The sequence below is a fragment of the Pteropus vampyrus genome, unplaced genomic scaffold (genome assembly GCF_000151845.1).
Source record: "Pteropus vampyrus isolate Shadow unplaced genomic scaffold, Pvam_2.0 Scaffold271, whole genome shotgun sequence".
Lineage (NCBI taxonomy): Eukaryota > Metazoa > Chordata > Mammalia > Chiroptera > Pteropodidae > Pteropus > Pteropus vampyrus.
In genome coordinates this window covers 697,565-718,480 of record NW_011889052.1, presented here as the reverse complement: position 1 = coordinate 718,480, position 20,916 = coordinate 697,565, and the positions used below count along the sequence as shown (strand labels likewise).

The 20,916-nt window shown below is 38.5% G+C and overlaps 1 protein-coding gene across 1 annotated transcript in view; it reads left to right on the top strand.

Annotated features, from left to right (window-relative positions):
* The window catches only part of SMARCC1 (SWI/SNF related, matrix associated, actin dependent regulator of chromatin subfamily c member 1), a 130,202-nt gene that overhangs the window by 68,937 nt on the left and 40,349 nt on the right, over positions 1-20,916 (top strand). The window contains exons 20-23 of the mRNA XM_011375447.1: positions 3,149-3,407; positions 4,125-4,286; positions 19,288-19,343; positions 20,741-20,855. Coding sequence (XP_011373749.1) covers positions 3,149-3,407; positions 4,125-4,286; positions 19,288-19,343; positions 20,741-20,855 — 592 coding nt within the window. The remainder of the gene's footprint in view (positions 1-3,148; positions 3,408-4,124; positions 4,287-19,287; positions 19,344-20,740; positions 20,856-20,916) is intronic.

Genomic DNA, 20,916 nt, shown 5'->3' with positions numbered 1-20,916 from the left:
ATTTTGGCAAATCTATGATGTTTGACTTAATAGAATAAAACTGAATTTTCATATTTGCTTTTCCATAAAATATGTTGTTCTACCTTGAAATACATTAAAAGCTGAATATGTTGTTGGAAACAGCAAGAGTATCTTAGTGGCCTTTGCAGATAATTACAGATATTCTCTGATACTATAATAAAACATGACCCCTCGTAGTTTCTTAAAGGTTATTTAAAGGAATCCGTTGGTCTCTCTTGCACTTGATCTTTTATCCACGTGTGATTGCGCAACATCTTGTATTGCTAAGTTAGAAAATATTAGTTTACTGAATTGCGCAGATCTTCTGATTATTGGTACAGTTCCTTATACGATATTTTTAAAATCTCTTGATAATATTACTACCAGTCTCGTCTCATGAGAGAGTATCTTTTAAGTAATAAGACAGGCTTTTATGGCAGTTATATATTTCTCAGAATTCTAATTTTCCTTTAATCGTCAGCAACAAAACTACCAGTTTTCCTTGAAGTGACATTTTTTGAGAATCCTTGATTGAGATACCTGTGTCTATGAAACCATGGTATTCGATGAAAATAATGGCTAGTTGAGCTTGAAACTCAAATGATCCTACAAATGCTTTTCCTTTAGACAGCCATCATGCTTTGACGGTTGATACTTAGTTCTCTTTGGTGCCATTTCATTGCACCAGATATTAAAAACATAGGGACTCATGTTTAGATTCAACAAAATTAATAGTTTTTACTATTTTATTAAGGAACCGTTTAAGTAAAGTTGGCTTATTTTGTTTTTGCCAGCATGTGGCAGTGAAGAAAAAGTGACTCCTAAGACATTCTGATGCCACTGCCTTGATTCGCAATAAGGGGCCAGTGGTTCACGCACCGTTGCTTTCACAATGTCAGAATAATGAAAAAGGCTAAAAGTCCCAGTACTGATATGAACGGTTTGGATCTCTCAGTCCCCCTGAGAGACTCTGGCGCCCCATGGGTGTCCGGACCACGCTCTGAGATACACTGGGACTGGGGATGTTTCGCGGTTCTGTATTGCTTTAACTTGGTTTTTTGAGTTGTTCCAACAGTTGTGGTTCCTTAAGTTTTAGTGATGTATTAACTCTTTTTTACACTTCTCTTCTACTTGTTCTCTCTTCTCATTCTTCCTCCCTTCCTTCCTCTCTCTCAAAATTCAAAACAATTTCTTCTTTGTGAGTCTTTCCTATTATTTTAATTTATTCTCATCAGCCCATCAAGTATCAGAGATGTACAGAGAGCTTCTTTTCTGAGCTGCTTTTTATTTGAGGACTGTTTTGTCTAGTCATATCTGCCATGGATGTTCTTTTAAAAGTTCTCAGTATTCGTGAGGGAATGTAATATGCTTTTGTATTGCTGTTTTAGAATCTTGGGGTTCTGGGGAGAAATTTTGTTGTGCAGTGCCAGCTGGAACAACAGTCTCGCATCAGTTCTTATTCTTGCTGGCATGATGCTCAGGATTTTCTCCTCTACATCTGAGATGAGTGGATAGTAAATACAGAGTGAGGTCATAGTGGCTGGGCTTTTGTTTACCCTGGACAGAGCCAAGAAAGCCACAGCATCTTTACACAATAGCGCATTTTCTGTCCTGCAGGTGGAACCTGTCCAGTGGTTGATTTCTCTTTTAAACATGTAGTTGAATCAGCAGGTGGTGTCCACGCTTACACAAAGAGGAATAAAAGGCTTCCCAGCAGCACCGTTTACCGCTAACACCTTCTGTTTACGTAGTTTATTTATCAGTAATTAATGGCTTAACGTGAAGTAAGATGAAAAGTTTTAATGAATTTATAACTAAAAACATAGCCAGTTTCTCTCTAATAAATAGATAAATCTGGAATAGCTCATTAAGGTTTATTTCCAAAAATAACACACCATTTTATTAGATATGTATACCACAGGCAGCATCCCAGATATTTTGAATTCTTCTAGACACCGTCCACTTTTGTTTTTAAAAGACCTTTTTTGGATGTGGTCTCTTATCAAAGCACATTCTCATGGAATGCTGCAGGTTATCACACACTACAGGTCAGCAAATAGGTCTCTGGAGCAGGGATTTTCAGGCATGCTACTATTGACCTGTGGGACCCATAGTTTTTTGTGTGTGGACTCTTATGTGCATTGTAGTAGGTTTAATAGCATCTGTGGCCTCTACTCTATAGATACCAGTAGCACCTCCCCAGTTTTGTTAACCAAAAATGTCTCCAGACATTGCCAAATGTCCCCAGGGCAGCAGAATTGCCCCTGGTGAGAATCATGGCTCTAAAGAGAATGGGGCATGAGTAGCGGCTTTGATAAGCTACTGAATAGATTTCTTTTTACCCAGTTAATTCTTGATTTTTCTTAGCACCATGGTATATGTTTCTGGTTTCCCTATCCCTTGCTCTCTTGGAGATTACTTTTACTTTATTTGTGTGAGTTTTTCAGCATTTTCTATGAAAAATTATAAGTTCTAAAACTAGAAACTTATGCACTTTATAAATTTTAGTATCAGTTTCTTAATTTCTACCAAAAAGCTTGGAGTTTGAATAGGATTGTGTGGGTGCTAGTTCAATTTGGAGAGAATTGACATCTTAACAGTAGCGTCTTCTAATGAATGAACATGGTGCATCTCTTTACTTATTTAGGTCTTTCACTTCTCAAGAGCATGTTTTGTTTTCTCCAGTGTGTTGATCGTACATGGTCTTTATTTTTATTCCTAAGTATTTCGTTTTTGTGCTATTTAAATATTTTTATTTTCCCCAACTTAAAATTTGTTATTGCTGGTATATATAGTAATAAAATTGACTTTTTTTGTTCCCTTCCCTTCTATCCTGTGACCTTGCAAAACTTTTGTTTTAGTACCTTTTTGGTAGATTCCTTAGGATTTTCTGTATAAACATTCGTGTGTATTAATAAAAGACAGTTCTTCCCTTACAAGGTGCATACCTTTAATTTATTTTCTTGCCTGAGCAATAATTTAATATAATAAGGAAAACAATCAGCTCTGCTTATTTTCTTATGTCGAATACGATCATTTTCATTATTTTTTTAAGAAACCCATCAAAGAACAGTTATAGGCTTCCGATGTCATTGCATATTATTTTCTTGTTATCTGACATTAAAGCTTCTGTTTTTTTCTGTCGTAGGCCCTAGAGATGTACAAGGATGATTGGAACAAAGTGTCAGAACACGTTGGAAGTCGCACTCAGGATGAATGCATCCTCCACTTTTTGAGGCTTCCCATCGAGGACCCATACCTTGAGAATTCAGATGCTTCCCTTGGGCCCCTGGCCTACCAGCCTGTCCCCTTTAGTCAGTCAGGAAACCCAGTCATGAGCACCGTTGCCTTTTTGGCATCTGTGGTGGACCCTCGTGTGGCATCTGCTGCGGCAAAAGCAGCTTTGGGTAGGACTCTCCTAAGCCATCTCGCTATCTCAATTTCAGATAATGGTTTAATCCTTTCCTTTGTGTTAATGTTATTGCATATTTAAATGTTATCAACTGTTACATTCATTTCAGTTATTTAAATAAAAAATCAGATATAGCCCCTTAAAGATACTATGTTATATTTAAAAGTGTTAAAACATTTTAAACTGAAGCTCCTAAAATGTAATAGTTTTAAAATTAAGAGCATTTTTAAGAATTGGAGGGGCAAAACAGTTTTTATGATATATTTTGTGATTCATTTGAAATCTGATAGAACAGGCAAAAGAAGTCATTTAACATTCTCGGATTATATATCTGATTATAATTAGAACTTTATCATACCACAAAACTCGTTCTTGGCTCTCTGGTCGTTTTATTCTTTATTATCAGTCTCACCAAGCAGAGTTAGATAAAATATGGGCAGTAGTTTTGATCGTTACTGATAGAAATTTAAAAATCTCTTTTATTTATATATGAGATACTGTGACATGTAAGGTGAAGATGTAGTCATAGAATTTCATCACTACACACGATCACCTCGTCTGGCCCTGTTGTTTCGCTGGGATAAAGAGGACTGCGTCCCCTGAAAGGTCACGACGTGCAGGACCCTAAGGCTGTGTTGAATTCACTCGTGGTTTAAATGGAAGCGACATTTGTGTAAAACCAGGCCACTGTTCCATTTCTGTGCTTGAACAGAGGAGTTTTCTCGGGTCCGGGAGGAGGTGCCACTGGAATTGGTTGAGGCTCACGTCAAGAAGGTGCAAGAAGCAGCTCGAGCCTCTGGGAAAGTGGACCCCACCTTCGGCCTGGAGAGCAGCTGCATTGCAGGCACGGGGCCTGACGAGCCAGAAAAGCTTGGTGAGTCGCTACTGCACCCAGGGACGATGGTAATCGGAATGTGTTCTGTGAGCTTGCCGACGGGGTTTGCTTGCGCCAGTGGTGAATAGAGTGATTGGTATAAACTTGGCTCTTTAGATTAATTAGTATGTGATTTTTTTCTCTTATCTCTTTCTTTTGTGGTAGCTAGAACTAAAATAATTGCCTCATAACTGTTAATAATAATCACAGTTGTGAAGTATCTGGTGCCAGTTTTTAGATCTAGGTTTTAAGCCTATAGATATCAGAATGCCGAAAGGACATTAGTTGTTAATTTAATTTATTTGTTGCTGGGTAGGTTTAAGATCATTGTTTTTTATTATTTTTAAATTGAGGTAAAATTCATGTAACAAAATTCTCTGTTTTAACCACTGAAAGGTATATAATCTATGTACAGTGGCTTCTAATACATTCTCAGTGTCGGCCATCACTTTAATTCCAGAACATTTTCATCACCCCAAAGTTAGTTCCGTACCAAGTAAGCAGTCACTCGTCATTCCTTCCTCTCTTCAGCCCTGATAGCCTCCAGTCTGCTTTCTCTCTGTGGATTTGCCTGATCTGGACATTTTATAAAGAAGTCATACAATATGTGGATTTCTGCATCTGACTTCTTTCACTTAGCATAATGTTTTCAAAGTTCAACAAAGTCCATGTTGCATAAATCAGTACTTCGTTCATTTTTATGCTGAATAATATTCTTTGAGTGGATATACCACATTTTCCTTATTTTGCATCTGACTTCTTTCACTTAGCATGTTTTCAAAGTTCAACAATATTGTTTTTTAATGAATGAACATAGGATGTCATTCCATGATTTAGGTTGTCTTTAATTTCTTTTAAGCAATTTTTCCTGTGTATTGATTTATATATATTTTTTTGGATGCTATCTATTGTAAATGAAAGTGCTTTCCTGATCCTAGGGGAAAAACATTTAGTTTTTCATCATTAAATATGATGTTAGCTGCTGGATTCTCCTAGATTCCTTTTATCAGATTTAGGAAGTTCCCTGCTATTTCCAGTTTGTCGAGTGTATTTACTGTTAAATAGTGTTGGCTTTCATCACCTGCTTTTTGTGCATCAATCGCGATGATTGTGTGGTATTTTTACTTTATTCCCTGAATGTGTTGTATTATATTAATTGATTCTTGCCTGTTGAACAACCTTTGTGTTTTCTGAGATAAATCCCACTTGATCACTGTGAATAATTCACTTAATATTTCATTGGATTAGGTTAGGATTTTTGTATCTATATTTATAAGGGGTATTAGTACTTTCCTCTGCTTGTGATATCTTTGGTTTTGGTATCAGGGTACTACCTCAAAGAATGAATTAGGAATTATTGTTTTTTTGGAAGAGTTTGAAAAATAATGATGTTCATTCTGTTTTTTAAATGCTCGATACAATTCGCTTATGAAGCCATCAAGTCCTGGGCCTTTTTGTGGTGGTGTTGATGTGTTTTGATTATTGTTCAGTCTGTTTTCTTGTTATAAGTTTACTTTAGATTTTCTATTTTTTTGAGTCAGTTTTAGTAATTTGTGACTTTCTAGAAATTTGTCCTTTTCATATAGATTATCTAATTTGGCCACGCACACACAAAATCATAATAACCAAAAATAGAAACAACTCAGATGTCCATCAGCTGATGAACGGGTAGGCAGAATGTTGTATACAGTGGAGTATTATGCAACCATAAAATTGAATGAAGTATAGACATATGCTTCATGCATGAACCTTGAAAACATGATAAGTGATAGAAGACAGCAAAAAGAGACAGTATATATGTACTTCCAATGATATGAACTTGTCCTGGATGGACAAACTCCGTAGAGCTTGAGAGTAGACCACGGTTGCGTAGGGCTGGAATGGACAGGGGTAAGTAAAGAGAGTGACAGCTAAATGGCTTTTTGAGGTGATGAAATGTTTTAAAATTTACTGTGGTGATGGTTGCATATAAATGGGAATATAATAAAATATATCGAATTATACTTTTAATGGGTTGATCATATGGTATGTGAATTATCTCAGTAAAGCTATTTTTAAAAAGTTCATTGTTCTTTTACATTCTCTTTTATATTCGTGAGGTTGGCGGTAATGTCCCCATTTTCATTCCTGATTTTAATAATTTAGTCCACGCTTTTTTTTCTTTTACTAGTTAAGATAAAGGCCTTATCAGTTTTGTTTATCTTTTCAAAGAACCAACTTTTGATTTCATTGATTCTCTCTATTATTTTCCTTTTTTCTATTTTATCTCAGATATTTATTATCTTCTTTTGCTTTCGGATAAGTTTGCTCTTTTAATAGTTTGTTAAGCTGGAAGATGGGATATTGATTTGCAGTCTTCTTTATTAATGTAGACTTTTATAGCTATATAAATTTCCCTCTCAACACTCCTTTTCCTGCATTCCATAAATTTTGATATACTTTATTTTTGTTTTTGTTATTCTCTAAGTATTTTGTTATTTCCTCTATGACTTCTTCTTTGACTCATTGGTCGTTTAAGAGTATGTTTAATTTATATTTGTGAATTTATTACATTTCTGTTAAAACTGATTTCTAATGTTATTCCATTCAGAGAAGATAATTTCTGTGATTTCTATTTTTTTTTGAAATCTATTGAGACGTTGTTTTACCTGGCAAATATTCTTTTTATATTCTGTCGTCGAATGGCATCTTCTGTGTATGTTTGTTATGGCTGTTGTTCAAGTCGTCTGCTTATCTGTTTTCTAGTTCTGTCCTTCACTGAAAGTGATACCTTGAAATCTCCAGCTATTATTGTCTGTTTCTTCCTTCAGTTCTCTCTGGTTTTGCTTCATGCATTTTGAGGCTCTGTTGTTAGGTACATACATATTTATAATCGTTACATGTTTTTGATGGATTGACTCTTACCATTATATAATGTCCTTTCTCTTTTGTAACATTTTTTTGTCTTAAAGTCTGTTTAATCTTATATTGGCATACCGTTTCACCTCTGTTTTGATCATTGTGTTTGCATGGAATGTTTTTTTCCATTAATTTACTTTCAGTGTCTTCGTATCTAAACTGGGTCTTTTGTAGACACTTTGTTGTTTGTTGGGTTTTAGGATTTTGCACACATAGGTTCTACCTTTGGTTCTGCCCTGTATAGCCACAGAACTTAAAAGCCATTTACCCTCGCCAGCTCTGAGTTCTCTTACCTGTAACGTGAAAGAAATGGCTGGATGCCCTATATGATGTATTGCTGAGCTGTGCCAGTCTGTGATACTGGACTGACGATATTTTTGCTATTAAGGACATTTAATTATCAATTTTTGTTTAATCAGTCTTGAAGAGGAATAAAATTTAAATATAAATTTATGTGTTTTATGTTTATAAATTTATATTAACATAAATATGGTTTATGAGTAGCCTCATAAACAATACCTGGCTTCTCAAATGGGAAATACTATATAAGAGGTTTATTTACACACCAGGTAAATGTATTCTTTTATATAGTTATCAGTAGTGTATTCTCAATGCTTTTTACATGGCGCATCGTTTTCTTTCCTTTCCATTTATTATGAAACAATTTGACGAGTAACTCAAGCTGAAGATTTAGTGCCGTTTTGCCTGCTTAGTTCCGTCTTTGTCTCAGTTGTATGCAGTTTATATAGCATGTGCTTCAGCTGCAATAATTTTTTTCCCTTTCATTTATTATAGAATAAAGATAATATAAAGTAAAAAATTTTAATTGCCAGACAGTACTCCACACATTATATGATCTGAGCCCTTGCTTCTCTGTTCTAGATGATCTGAGTAGATATCTGAATTCTCTTGAAGCCTAAAATCTTAAGGTTTCCAGGGATTTGCTTAGGGCCTACACCTGTTCTTTCTGCCTTCTTAAAAATGTCAATCTTGCAGTCTCACTTTGGAGATATGAAAATCTCAGAATAAATTATTGACCTAACTGTTCTTAACGTTGGTTACTTAATCTAGCATACCGAGCCTTTTAATTAAAAATAAGAGTATTCACAGTATTTCTTAGTTTGAAAATCACTCTTTTCCTCTGAGATGGAGACTGAAATTAGCAAGCCCAGCCACATCTCTGTCACTCTTTGTTGACTCTGCACTACAAGGCAGTGCCCAGCATGGGCAGGGGACCTGGGCCTGTTGAATGCCTGGGAAAAGTCTTACTTTCCTCAACTTTTTGTGTGCCTTTGGTTCGTTTGTAGGGTCTTTTGGTTCCCTGTGGTCGTGGAATTAAATAGGGTTGGCAAAGTTTTCTTATTTAATTCAAAGAAGTTTCTATAGTTTGTAGAATCAGGGACATGTTTTCACATGTAAATCTGTTTTAAATTTTTTGGTAGGTGATACTACAGAGCAAATTTAACCATTTCTAATTTAGTGGGATTTAAAACAATGAGGACAAAAAGATATCTAGCACCCTTAATTCTTGTGGGGCTAGATTCTCCTGATTGAAAGTGAATGTATGGTTTCTGCAGTGTGCAAAGCTTGGATCAGACCGCTGCAGGAAGGACTGGAGACTGCACGAGGTGATCCTTTGAGAGCCATAAGTAGTAAAATTGATTCATAGTATCTGAAAGTAGCCTGTCAGGTAACCTCCCGGAGGCCCAACATGTACTCAGTAGTTGTTGCAAAGGAATTTGTGTCCTTTTCCCATCTAATTAAGAGCTAAGGAAAATGCCAGCATAATGTGAATATTTCCAGATGAGTTGTAAACCGCATTCTAGAGCTAATGATGGCCTGTGAAAAGTTACTGTGATTTATGTTGATCTGTGACTAATAGAATTAGGAAGTAGCAAATGGAACTTCCTGTGGGATTGGCTCAGCAGAGTTGTGGTGGGAAGTCAGCAGTGTGCCCGCCGTCTTTCTGAACCACATTCTAAGCAGGGAGTGCAGAGAAAGGACATATTAAATTTACATTTCCACTTATACTTTATATAATAAAACAGTGCCTTATTACATAGAACAATGATCTGAAGTAGAATGATGTACGATTTTTCTTATCAAGAGAATATTGTACTTGGATAGTAGATTGATCATACTTTTTATTATGACGCTTAATTTACTATGTTACACCTGTTAAATACTAACAATGGTGAAATAATAATATAAGAAAAATAAATGTTTCCTTGTGAAATAGAAGACTTGGGATTTCTCATTAACCTATCTAACTTTTCATCGTGGGTTTGGATTGGAGGGAGTATTTGGTGAAATAAAAGTGAGGGTAGATGAACACTAGGATTGAAATACCTTATTTTCATTTATTAGGCGATTTCTCATAGGAATTATTAGGAAATGAGTGTTAGCGTATCAAAAGGGGCATCTTCAGTCACTCCCCTTTAACTCTAATCATTCATCAGTATCTGCTGATTTCTCTAAACTTGTATGGTTTTTTGTTTTTGTTTGGCCAGAGACCATTCTATGAATAGAAAAAGTAGTATTGATATTTGAGACCTTTTGTACTTAACTAAAACTGTTACTAGGTTTTATTTGCCCTGGGTTTATAGGAAAGGTGGGAGGAGTGAAGACAGATATGAAAAGAATTTTTAAATATTTTTCAGAAGTCATTGGAAACCAACACTTCTGAGTACTCATATTTGTCACACGCTATGTACGGGTTTTCTGATTGGTCATTTGAATTTCCTTTCAGGAGAATCCTTCAGAAGAAGTGGCGTTACATTTATAGTCAAAGGAAGGAGGTTAGGTGTTGTCAGGTTACATAGGCTTGTGAGAATATGGGCTAAATTTTGAACATAAATCTCTCTGACCCCAAAGCTCAACCTCTTTTCACCATAGCACCTGTCAGAAGTACAATATGTAGGAATGCCTGCGTATTTTTCACTCACTGAACAAGGACCATCGAAGGCCTCATAGCTCCATAGTACTGTACTGCCTTGTAGGCTCTGGAAACTGCAATAGAAAAAGACCCAGGCCCTTCCGAAAACCTAGCCTCTACATGAGGAAACAGACAAATGTACCAGAGGGAGCGGCTGTGGATGATTCATTTATATAAGATTAGGTGCTGAGAAACCCACAGCAGTCAGCGTGATTCATACACTAGAGTATGAGCCTATAACATAAGCGTTCTTGGGTAGGAGGTCAGTCTTAAACTTGATTTCCTTTCTCCTTGTAACTCATAGGGATAAATAGGGCTGTAGATATGTTACGTCATCTCATGTGTTCTCGGCGCTAGGGCACTGCTGAACAAAGCAGACCAAAATTCCTGCCTTCATGGACTTTATATTTGAGAGGTGGAAGATGCATGAGAATCTAGTATATAAAACTTAGAATGTGTAAGTTAAATGTGTAGAAAGAGTACGCTGGCTGATAAGTGGAATGGTGAAAACAAAGCAGGGACTGGGTAGCGGGTGAGAGTGAAGTGTGGGGAATGGCAGTTTCACATGGGCAGGGAATGTTTCGCCAAGAAAACATTTGAGCAAAGAAGTAAACAGGGTGAGGAAGGGAGCCGTGTGGACGTCTAACTCAGTGCTCTGGGCATTGGGAGCAGCCAGTGTACAGGCCCCTGGACAGGAGCTGCCCGGCGTAGCTGAGGAACAGCGAGGGAAGTCGCGGACGGGTAGCTGGATTGCAGGATGGGCAAGGTCATGGGCGATGATGCGGGCCCTTGCAGGCCCTGGCAGAGTTGCAGTGTTTACTCTGGGTGAGACGGAGTAAGTGGAAGGGTTTGAACACAAGAGCGTCAGCGTCTGACATATGTTATTAAAGTTTCATTCTAAATATTAGGTTGAGAATAAACCCCATTTAGGAATTGTTAAATTGATTTATTTTCCAAATAACTTATCTGATATATTTGATTATCAAAGATGACTTTTTAGCTAAGGCTTTTATTTTAAAGAGCTTTATTAAATTTTTCTTTACTTGACTTGTAGACTAAACAGAATAACCTTTCTGATAACCTGTTTGCTTCTGGCCAAACATACTGAATTGTGGATAAGATTAGCACAGCGAAATCTCTTATGCCTACCAGTTAGGTTCAACTTTGCCATTTTTATCTACCTAGCAATCTAAATAAATGATTTTATTTTTGGTGAATTATTTGCAAGTAAGTTGCAGATGTCATGATTCTTTGCATCCTAAATAAGCCAGCATGCATCTCCTAAGAATAAGGACATTTTCCTACATGACTGTCAAAATACAATGAATCTTAGCACCTTTTTCAGTCATCAGCGCCCCTCAGAGTTGAAATGTGCATGCATATTCACGGGCCTATCAGGAGTCTGTCAAAGACTTATTATTGATTGTAACCCCTATTTATATTTCCTGTCCTCAAGTATTGATTTTATTTAGTTAATCATCTATTTATTGCTACTGAATGGATTTACTGTCTTGATTCTGGTTTAGAGAAATTTGAGAGATTAAGTTAATTGGTGCTTTTTTTTTATCAACGGGCAGATCGTCATGGATTGTCCACTAGTTACCAAATACCCTGTGGAATGCAGCGCCCCAGAGTGTGTCTTGAGGCATTTGTCACATAGCTCTGTGTAGAGAAACCCAGCTAATCATTCCTAGTTTTCAAGAAGATTAAGAGCTCGTCTCTAATTCATCAGGAGATTAAGAGCATCCTGACAATAATGATGTTGAAAAGGTCACTTTCTAAGAACATAAAGTCCAGAAGTGATAGTTACAGTTCTTGCTTCAGTTACTATTCCTAGCGGATAAAACTGCCTCATTCTTCTCACCGTGAGGATTTTCATAACTTTCATAACATTTTTTAAATAAGGCGCTTAACTTCTAACACCATGTGTGAAAAGCCAGGCTAGTGAATCTGAGAGAACAGTGGAGCAGTATTCATTCTTCAGATGTACGTCATGCGGAATGGCTTCTCTCTTCTCTTTGTCACTGTGGTATTTGAAGGGCTCTTTCAGACCTGTTTCAAGAGGCATTGAAATATAAATTCAAACTTCCGAGCAGCTCATAATGGACACTTAACCTCTAGAGACCAGCTAATACTGGGTAGGCGTTAAGTGACTTGCCTAAGGACTCAATATTTATTAGGTGGTAGGATGTGTATTTTCAGGAAGAAATTGGCTTTCATTACATAATATAATTTTCTGCCTTTTGGGTGACTGTTTTATCCAATCAGGCGTTTTGGTTACTTTATATAGATCTCTTGCTGTGGGCAGTTATATACAGGTAATACCCTCTAATAAGGGCTACGTTGTGATGAGTGACAACATACACGGGAAAATAATTCAGTGTTGGAGGATTGTGGCTAGAGAGAAACAGTGTTAATAGCTCAAGGATGACTGTACATAGGAAGTGCTGTAAGAATTAACACAAGGGGACGTGTAGTTTTAGACCAAGGAGGACTTTATAAAGAAAGTAGGATTCGAGCTGGATGTTGAGAAAGAGGTTTAGAAGGTCACTGGATTGGAGCGAGTTTGTGATTCTGTAGAACCGTGTGAATGAACAGAGGTGCAGAGATGGGAACGGAAGGTCGTTCAGAAGGTGGGAAGTAAACCAATTTGGCCACAATACAAAGTTCGAGTAAATATGTGGAAAGAGCTCAGCCTACAAAGGCAGGTCGGAGCGAGGCTAGAGCATTTGGCAAGGCTCACGAGCTTGGTGGCCTGCACAGGGCCGGCTTCGTGGAATGCTCGAGCTTCCCCGGAACGACGCCAGACTGCCAGGTTCCTGCCGCGGGCCTCGTCCTGTGCTTCCCCGAGAAGACGTAAATCACTGGACGAGCAGATCTCAAACTTCTTGGTCAGGACTGTTTTGACTCTTTAAAAATACCGAGGAGAACCCCAAATGCTTCCATTTATTGAGATTATATGTTAATGTTTACTGTATTAGAAATTAAAACAAAATTTTAAAACGCCATACAGGTACACATTCCTGTAGCTGACTTCATCGTGCAGCCTTGGGAAAGCCACGTTCTGCACTTGTGCAAGATGAGAGTGAAAAAGCAGATGACATCTCAGTGTTGCTGTGAAAACTGTTTTGACCTTGGGGACCATCCCCCCACACCCCAGGGTACCTAGACCACACTTTGTGAATCACTGAATTAAACAAACACCCTGTCCTGGGAGGACACTCAGTTTTGGGGGAGATATTATAAAAAAAGGAATACAGCCATGAAGAGAGGCACACATGGAAGAAACACAGGCTTGGGTTGGTTAGGGAAGGCTTCGCAAAGGAGGGTGACCTTTCAAACAATAAGGAAAAAGGAAAAAAGAATGAACGCAGGTGGCATAGTCTGGAAGTAATACCAAGAAGTCTGGAGAGCAGGTACTGTGGCCAGGTGCAGCCATGTAGCTGTGTGTTTGGCTGATTTTGAAGGGCTTTTATGTGGTGAACACTGAGAGGCCATCAGAGAATAGACATAACACAGTCCAGTCTGTTTTTGAAAGTAACTACTTGCGGTTTACAGATGATGCACAGGAAATGGAGAAAGCCCCCACCAAATAATTGTCGTTCTTTCCAGGGAGCATTACTTAGTCATATCATACTTTATTAAAGGCAGATACTTCACAAGCATTTATTTGTCCTCAAAGCTAACCTTCCCAGCTCCCTCACCTCTTTGGGAAATGGTTTCTCAATCTCTCTTCATTTTGGTTTTGCTAACCATATTATTACTGGACTGAAAGGCACCTCATTGCAGAAGCCAGGAGAAAGGGGTGGTGCTGGTGAAGGAAAGTGTTCTGGACTGGTGGATGAGAGAAAGCAGGAGCTTAGCTCAGCTCTCTAAGACAGGTAAAAGACACGGATCTCTCTCAGATAAAAGTAGGTTTGGTAGCATGGGGCAGACAGGAGGGAGGAGGCACAGGACTGATCCGGGGCATCATTGTTGCATCTGTGGGAGGTGGAGCAAAGGACAGAGCAGAACCTGAGTGGGAATGCCATTTTGTTTCTGGTCTCTGAAGATACTTTTAGCATGGACGTTAGCTCTTTGACCTTCGGTTGAGGTTCATTCCAGTTTAGTAGGCATAGTAGTTATCTGTTGCTACATAACAAATTACTACAGAGTTAGTGGCACTAAACAAGATACAGCTATTACCTCATAACTTCTGTGAGCCAGAAGTCTGTGCACAGCCTAACCGCTGAGGCTCTCCCTGGCTGCAGTCAAAGTGGCAGCTGGGCTGCATTCTCGTTAGGAGGCTTGACTGTTAAAAAGAATCCATCTTGAAAATCACTCCTGTTTTCGGAATTCATTGACTTCCGGTTGTCAAACCGAAAGCCCCAGCTTCTTGCTGGTTGTCATCTGGACGATGCCCTCAGCTCCTAGGGGCCACCCACAGTTCTTTGCTATTTAGGCATCTCCTGCGTCGCAGCTTCTTCATCAAGCCAGCAAGGAGAGTGTAGAGCGAGTCTGCTCTTTACACAGGCTCTTACGTAAGCTAACATCCCATCACCTTGCTATGTTCTTTTGGTTAGAAGCAAGTCACAGATGCTGCTCACACTCAAGGGAAGGTGATTATACAAGGACACACAAACCATGAGGCAGGGATCGTGTGGGGCCACTCTGCCTAGAGCCTCACCCCGATGGTAGGCATTTGTGGGTTCTGACATGCCGCCTATTTGCCAGTATCCCCAGTTCCCAACATTAAAGTTGAGACCTTGACAGTCAGACATCTACTGAGAATCTTTATCCATAAGGAGGGCTGTCACATTAGCATGAATTTTCTATCACGGGGGTTAGCAAACTTTTCCTGTAAAGGGCCAGATAGTAAAACTTTTAGGCATCTGTGGACTAGATGGTCTCTGTCGCAACTACTCAGCTTTGCCTTTGTGTGAAAAAAGCAGCTGGGTGTACCACGTGACACATTAACATTTTAAGAGAATGGGACAAGGGCAGGTAATTTTATAAAACTCTCTGGCCCTTTACGGAAAAGTCGAAGGTCACACAGGAAAGGGAGTCACAGATGACATACCAGATTGGGAAGGGTCTTTAGCAGTCCAGGACAGAATGAGAGCCCTTTGTTGTCACTGAGGAAGCACCGAAGGCCATAGAAAGGGCTCCTGTTAATAGAGAGATGAGTCCGGGGTCCAGTCAGCGGGACTTTCTGATAATGTCAGGGATTGTCCTGGAGCACTTGCGGGGAGCCAGACAGTTGTAGCGTTTTCCATGAAACGGTTTGTTTACTCCTTAGCAGTATGCTTATGAAGGAGGTACTATATATTATTCTCCTTTTGTGGAAAGGCAGACTGAAACCCTTGTCAGCTAAGTAGCTTGCCCATAGTCACTTGAGCTAGTAAATTGTGGGGACAGGATTTGAACCCAGTTCAGTCTGGATTTTTTTTTTTTTTAGTGCAAGGACTAACATTTTGGTTCTTGGGCCAAATCCAGGTTACCACCTGTTTTTATTAAGCCCACAATAGAAGAATGATTTTGCATTTTTAAACGGTTGGAAAAAAATCAAAAGAATAATAATAGTTCATGACACATAAAAATTCTGTAACATTCAGATTTCAGTGTCCATATGTTTTATTCAAACACAGCCACACATTCATGATCAGACTGCTTTCGTGGCAGGTTTTGTGCTACTACGGCAGAGTTGAGTGCACTTGACCCGTGAACAGCGTGGGGGTTAGGGGCACCGACCCCTGAGCCGGCAAAAACTCATGTATAACTTAAGTTTGTCCACCACGTATTTGGATTCCCAGCCTTGGGTTGAAAATATAGTTGACCAACAGTTGCCCACATATCGGTGAACCCATACAGGTCCACCCGCGTTGTTCAAGGGTCAACTGTAATTGCAACTTAGACTGTAGAGCCTGCAAAACAGCAAATGGTTGTTATTTGACCCTTTACAGAGAAAGTTTACTAACAGCTGCTCTCCAGCATAACATCTTAATTGTAAATGAGGATGTTGATGTTTTCCTTGGCTCACCTGGTATTCCCCTCCTAGCTCAGTTACCTGGTCAGGTTTTTTATTTTCTCCTCTTTTTTGTCTTTGGCGCACGGCCCACAGTTTGTTATGTGCCTTCTTGTTTAAGTTGGGGATTTTATCTTATTCATTCTAAGTATCGTCTTTACTTAACTCTGCAGACATGGGTCCGACCACACACTGGAGGAAGGGATGCTCAAACTTCTAGTTGATCAGCACCAGCAAGATGACACGGTTACGTAGAGGTGGCATCCTCTTAAGGGTTTATAATTCAGACCGAAGGAAAGCCAGGCAGGGGGCAGTTTTTTCTTCTCTTTTTCTAAGAATATGTCTAATAGTTTAAATACATGTTTTGTGGAATAGAAACCACTTTACATACTCTTCCAAATGATACCTTGAGAGAAACAAGTTATAATTATACTTGGTAAACATCTTAAAAGTCTGAGCACTTGTCTCTCTTCCTAATATACTTATTTTGCGCCTTCTCTTTCTTTTCTTTATCTGTCACCCCAGAGATTTATCAATTTTATTAATCATTTTGAAGAACCAAGTTTTGGGTATATGGATTCTCTCTGTTGTACACTTTGTATTTGTTTTTATTGTTATTGTATATTTTTTGTATTTTGTTTTTATATTCCTTTGATTTACCCTTGTTTTTTTCTCTCTACCTTTTATATTGTTATTCTTTCTCTGCTTTCTTATAAAGGACATACCCAGCTCATAAACTTTGAGCCTTTTTTCTTTTCTAATGTAAGCCTAAGAAGGCTTTACATTTATTTCCTTCTAGGTGCTGTTTTTACTGATTCCCTCGATTACATTGCCAACTACTGAGAAATTTTATTTGTATATTTTAAACACCTAATTTCAGTGCATTGTGGCGAGAGAACTTGGTGAGAAAATGTCATTGACTTGAAATTTATAAAAACTTGCTTTATGACCTAATTCGTGATCAGTATTTAGTAAATGTTCCATGTGAGCTTGAAATTAATGTGTATGTATCCTATTTTTGGCGGGTGTAGAATTCTACACACGCACATTAGAAGCATCTTGCTGTGTTTCACGTGCTCTGTCTTAATTGAGAGAAATACCTTCGAATCCCCCACTGTGTTGTGCACTTTCATTTTCTCCCTGCCTTTTTGTCAGGTTTTGCTTTATATAGTTTGACATTTGTATTAGGTTCCTAAAAGTTTTAACAAATTAACAGTTTTCTAGTGAGTTAAACCTTTTCTTGATTATGTTGTTACTATTTCTAATAACGCTCTATTCTTAAGTGCTTATATTGACTAATAGTACCATGGACAGGCGACTGTTCCTTGGATTCATTTTTGCCTAGCGCATCTTTTTCCACGCTTCCATATTTTCCACCTTCCTTTCCTGTATGTGGATCATTTCTTTAGATATGTTTTACAGTTTTGTAAATTCTCTCTTCACCTTGTTTGCACTACTTTGATCTTTTGATTATTTTTTTAAATCTTTGGTCTCTTTAATAGTATCTTATTGATTACCGATGTTTGCGATTATCTTTTATTCATTTATATATCACATTCATGGCCGTTCTAGATTCAGGGCCTGAGAGTTCTCAGATTGGCACTGCTTGGGTTCTGAATCTGTTGGTTGATGTTTCTGCACGGTCTTAGTGGCTTCCTTTTGCCTTTTGTGAGCTCATTGGCTGGAATTGAAATTGGAAAAACTGCCTGCAGAGAATTCTGCTGCTTATATTCAGTTACCACTGGCTTGGGATCCCATTGACCACCCTTGTGGCTGGCTCTGTACAGGAATCCCAGATTCCTTTCCCTGCCCTGGACCTGACTAGTTCGTGGCTCAGCTTCCTCTTGGTGAATTGTTATAGGCACCTCTGTCTCGGTGACCCCACCCCTCCGCCTTGCCAGAGAAATGCTCAGATCCTGACCCTACTTTCATTCTCCTGTCTGACCTCTGATACGTTAGGCTTTTAGCATTTTTTGGAAGGTGATGATCCTTAAAAGCTCTTCTACCTTATGTGAGATTCACAATGTCCCAAAAAATGTCCCTTGGAGCTCTTAGTCTGCCTTAACGTTGGAGGCAAGATGATCTGATTCTGTCCTCAAGACAGAGAAAAAGGGTTTTCCTATTCAATAACTTTAACACTGTTAGTCAGTTTTCAACATATTTATTTAGATGTGTTTACATATTCTCACTGAGGATAAATACTATTATATACAAGAGGATATTTAAACTATAGGATATTTGAATGTTTTTATTTTAATTACATCAAACCCTCATTATGTTTGAAATATTTGTTTCTGTATAAAGTTCTAAAACCAAAACTATTTATCTGGTCGTGTTATGTTTTTGTCTTAAGCATCTCCATTAATTTCGTATCCGTGGGATACAGTAGTGACCTCGTCAGCGCTGCACTCAGGACTCTCCCTGACGTGACGTTGTTTCCCTCTCTCTGATTTCTCGTATCTGTCCTCCCCTTTCTCGTCATCACCAACGACTTATGTTTCCCCTGCACCTGGAGTCTTTTTGTCTCTTTTCCTTGAAATGCCCTTCTCTCTGTATGCACCACCACTGCCATGTGCACACACCCCCAGCTGTGTCTGCCTAGAAAATGCTTGCGCAGCCATTTACCCTTCCCTGACTGCCACCGCTGTGCCCTCTGCGCTTCCCACAGCATCTCATGTGTGCTGGTTTGTGTCCTCTCCAGCCAGAATAGATGCTCTTGAGTTTCAGTGAGTATCTAGCTCAGCATTGTTTCTCCAGTACCTGACTCGTCTGTTAAGTAATAACAAAATTGCTTTTGCCTTTTTTTACTTAAAAAATTTTGAACTTTTTATACATAGAGGAAAGTGAAACTCTTCTGTGCATTTTCACAAATTAAAACATCCATTTAAACAGCCCCCAGATCCAGAAACATCAACACCCGAGGCCCCCACTCCCAGACTGGCTTTCGGACTTGCATGGTTAACTGCTGCCTTGATTTCTAACACCTGTTTTTGAACTTTAACTCAATAGAATCATAAAGTATATGTTGTTTTTGTGTCAGACTTCTTGTGTGAGAGGCTTCCATATTACTGTGTGTGGTTGTATTTCAGATATTCTCATAGCTATATAATAGCTTTTATTATTTTTCCTTATGATATTACTTGTTCTTACTCTTTTGTTTGTAGAAGGAACTGAAGAGGAAAAAATGGAAACAGATACTGATGTTCAGCAGCCTGAAAAGGTAAAGTCTGTTTGAATTCTCCCACGACAGAAAAGCCACAGAGAGCATGCCTTTCATGGCATAATGGTTTGGGTTTGTTTTGAGCTTTTAGTCCCTCTCAGGGGACTATAAATAATTCTGTCAGCCAGTTAGACTTTGGTGGTTTTTAAAGGATAGTTCTCACAAAACATAACACAGGACGTTTTTCATTTATTCATTTGGTGAAGATTGATCCTCTCCCAACCTCTTTTGTATCTCTTTCAGTTGAGAATATGAATATAAGAGTTGTAGTTCTTGTGAATATTGAATTGTGGGGTTTAGGTCCTATACTTGTGCCAGAAGAGAATTATAGAATACCCAAGAATTTTGTAAAAGAGTTAACTGTCAGCAGAAAGATATTTAGAGAAGACTTACAGAGAAGGTGACATTTAATGTAGATTTTAAAGAGCAGGTAGAACTAGATTGAAATAGAGGATAGGGAGTCGAAGAGTCTAGCTAGCTGAGGAGGGGAGACACTAGCACCAGTGTGCCGAAAGCATCAAAGTGCCCAGTATGTTTGTGACCCCACGACCCCTGTCTCATATGCAGCCCCTTCAGGATCAGGAGTACATGATGAGCAGTCAGTCACTATTAAAGTGAATTGATAAAAGCAGGATTTAAGGTCTTAATTATATGCGGTGTTTTAAAATTGTATGTAGATAAGGATGATGAGGACGTAAAATTAATGACAATTCTTACAATGTTCTAAATACTATGCTTTGTATTTCATATTTATGAATTAATCTGAATTCCTCATCAAATCAGTGATAGTCTCTTCATCAATAGATTATACTACAAACTCGTCCAAGGTCACAGATTTCAAAATCAGCACATGATACCAAATGCTGACCAGAGGAATTAAAGTTTTTGGTACCCAGGGCGGGCTCACTGATGCTCTGGTGTGACTCTTTCTACAAACCATTAGCAAATGGCTGTGTTAAAGGGCTTCGTTAACTTTTTATCTCGGCAGCATTTCATCTGGCTTCTTGGCTGATAATGTGCATTTTAAATGCTCTTGGTCCTTTTGGACAACAGATCGATCATTTATTTATTAAGTAGTTTTCTATTTAACCAGTAAGTAAGAAATGAATTCCCTGACAATTCCTTTGAATGTTGTAACCCTGGCCTTCCAGCAGAGGAGCACAGAGGGCAGGGACTGTGTCCTTCGGGGTAGGTATAGTATCTTGAGAACTCTCAGGTGTTGAAGTAGTGGAAAGTACTTCTCTGAATTTATTAATTTCTAGCTTTTCTCTACAAGGCACTTTTGAATCTAGTCTACTTTTTGTCAAAAATCGTAGAACCTTTAGTTATTCTATGACACATCACTCGTAAAAGGGCATTTTTTGCTCACTCTCCGTCCTCTTTTGTACCCCTTTCAGGCAGAAAACAAAGGGGAGAACGAAGTGGATGAAAGCGATAAAGCACAAGATGGAGACAATGAAAAAACTAGCGAGAAGGAGCAGGATAGTGAAGTTAGTGAGGACGCCAAATCAGGTAATCTGAGGAGACTCTTTAGACTCTATCACGTAAAACTGTAAAGGCCACTGGAGAGACG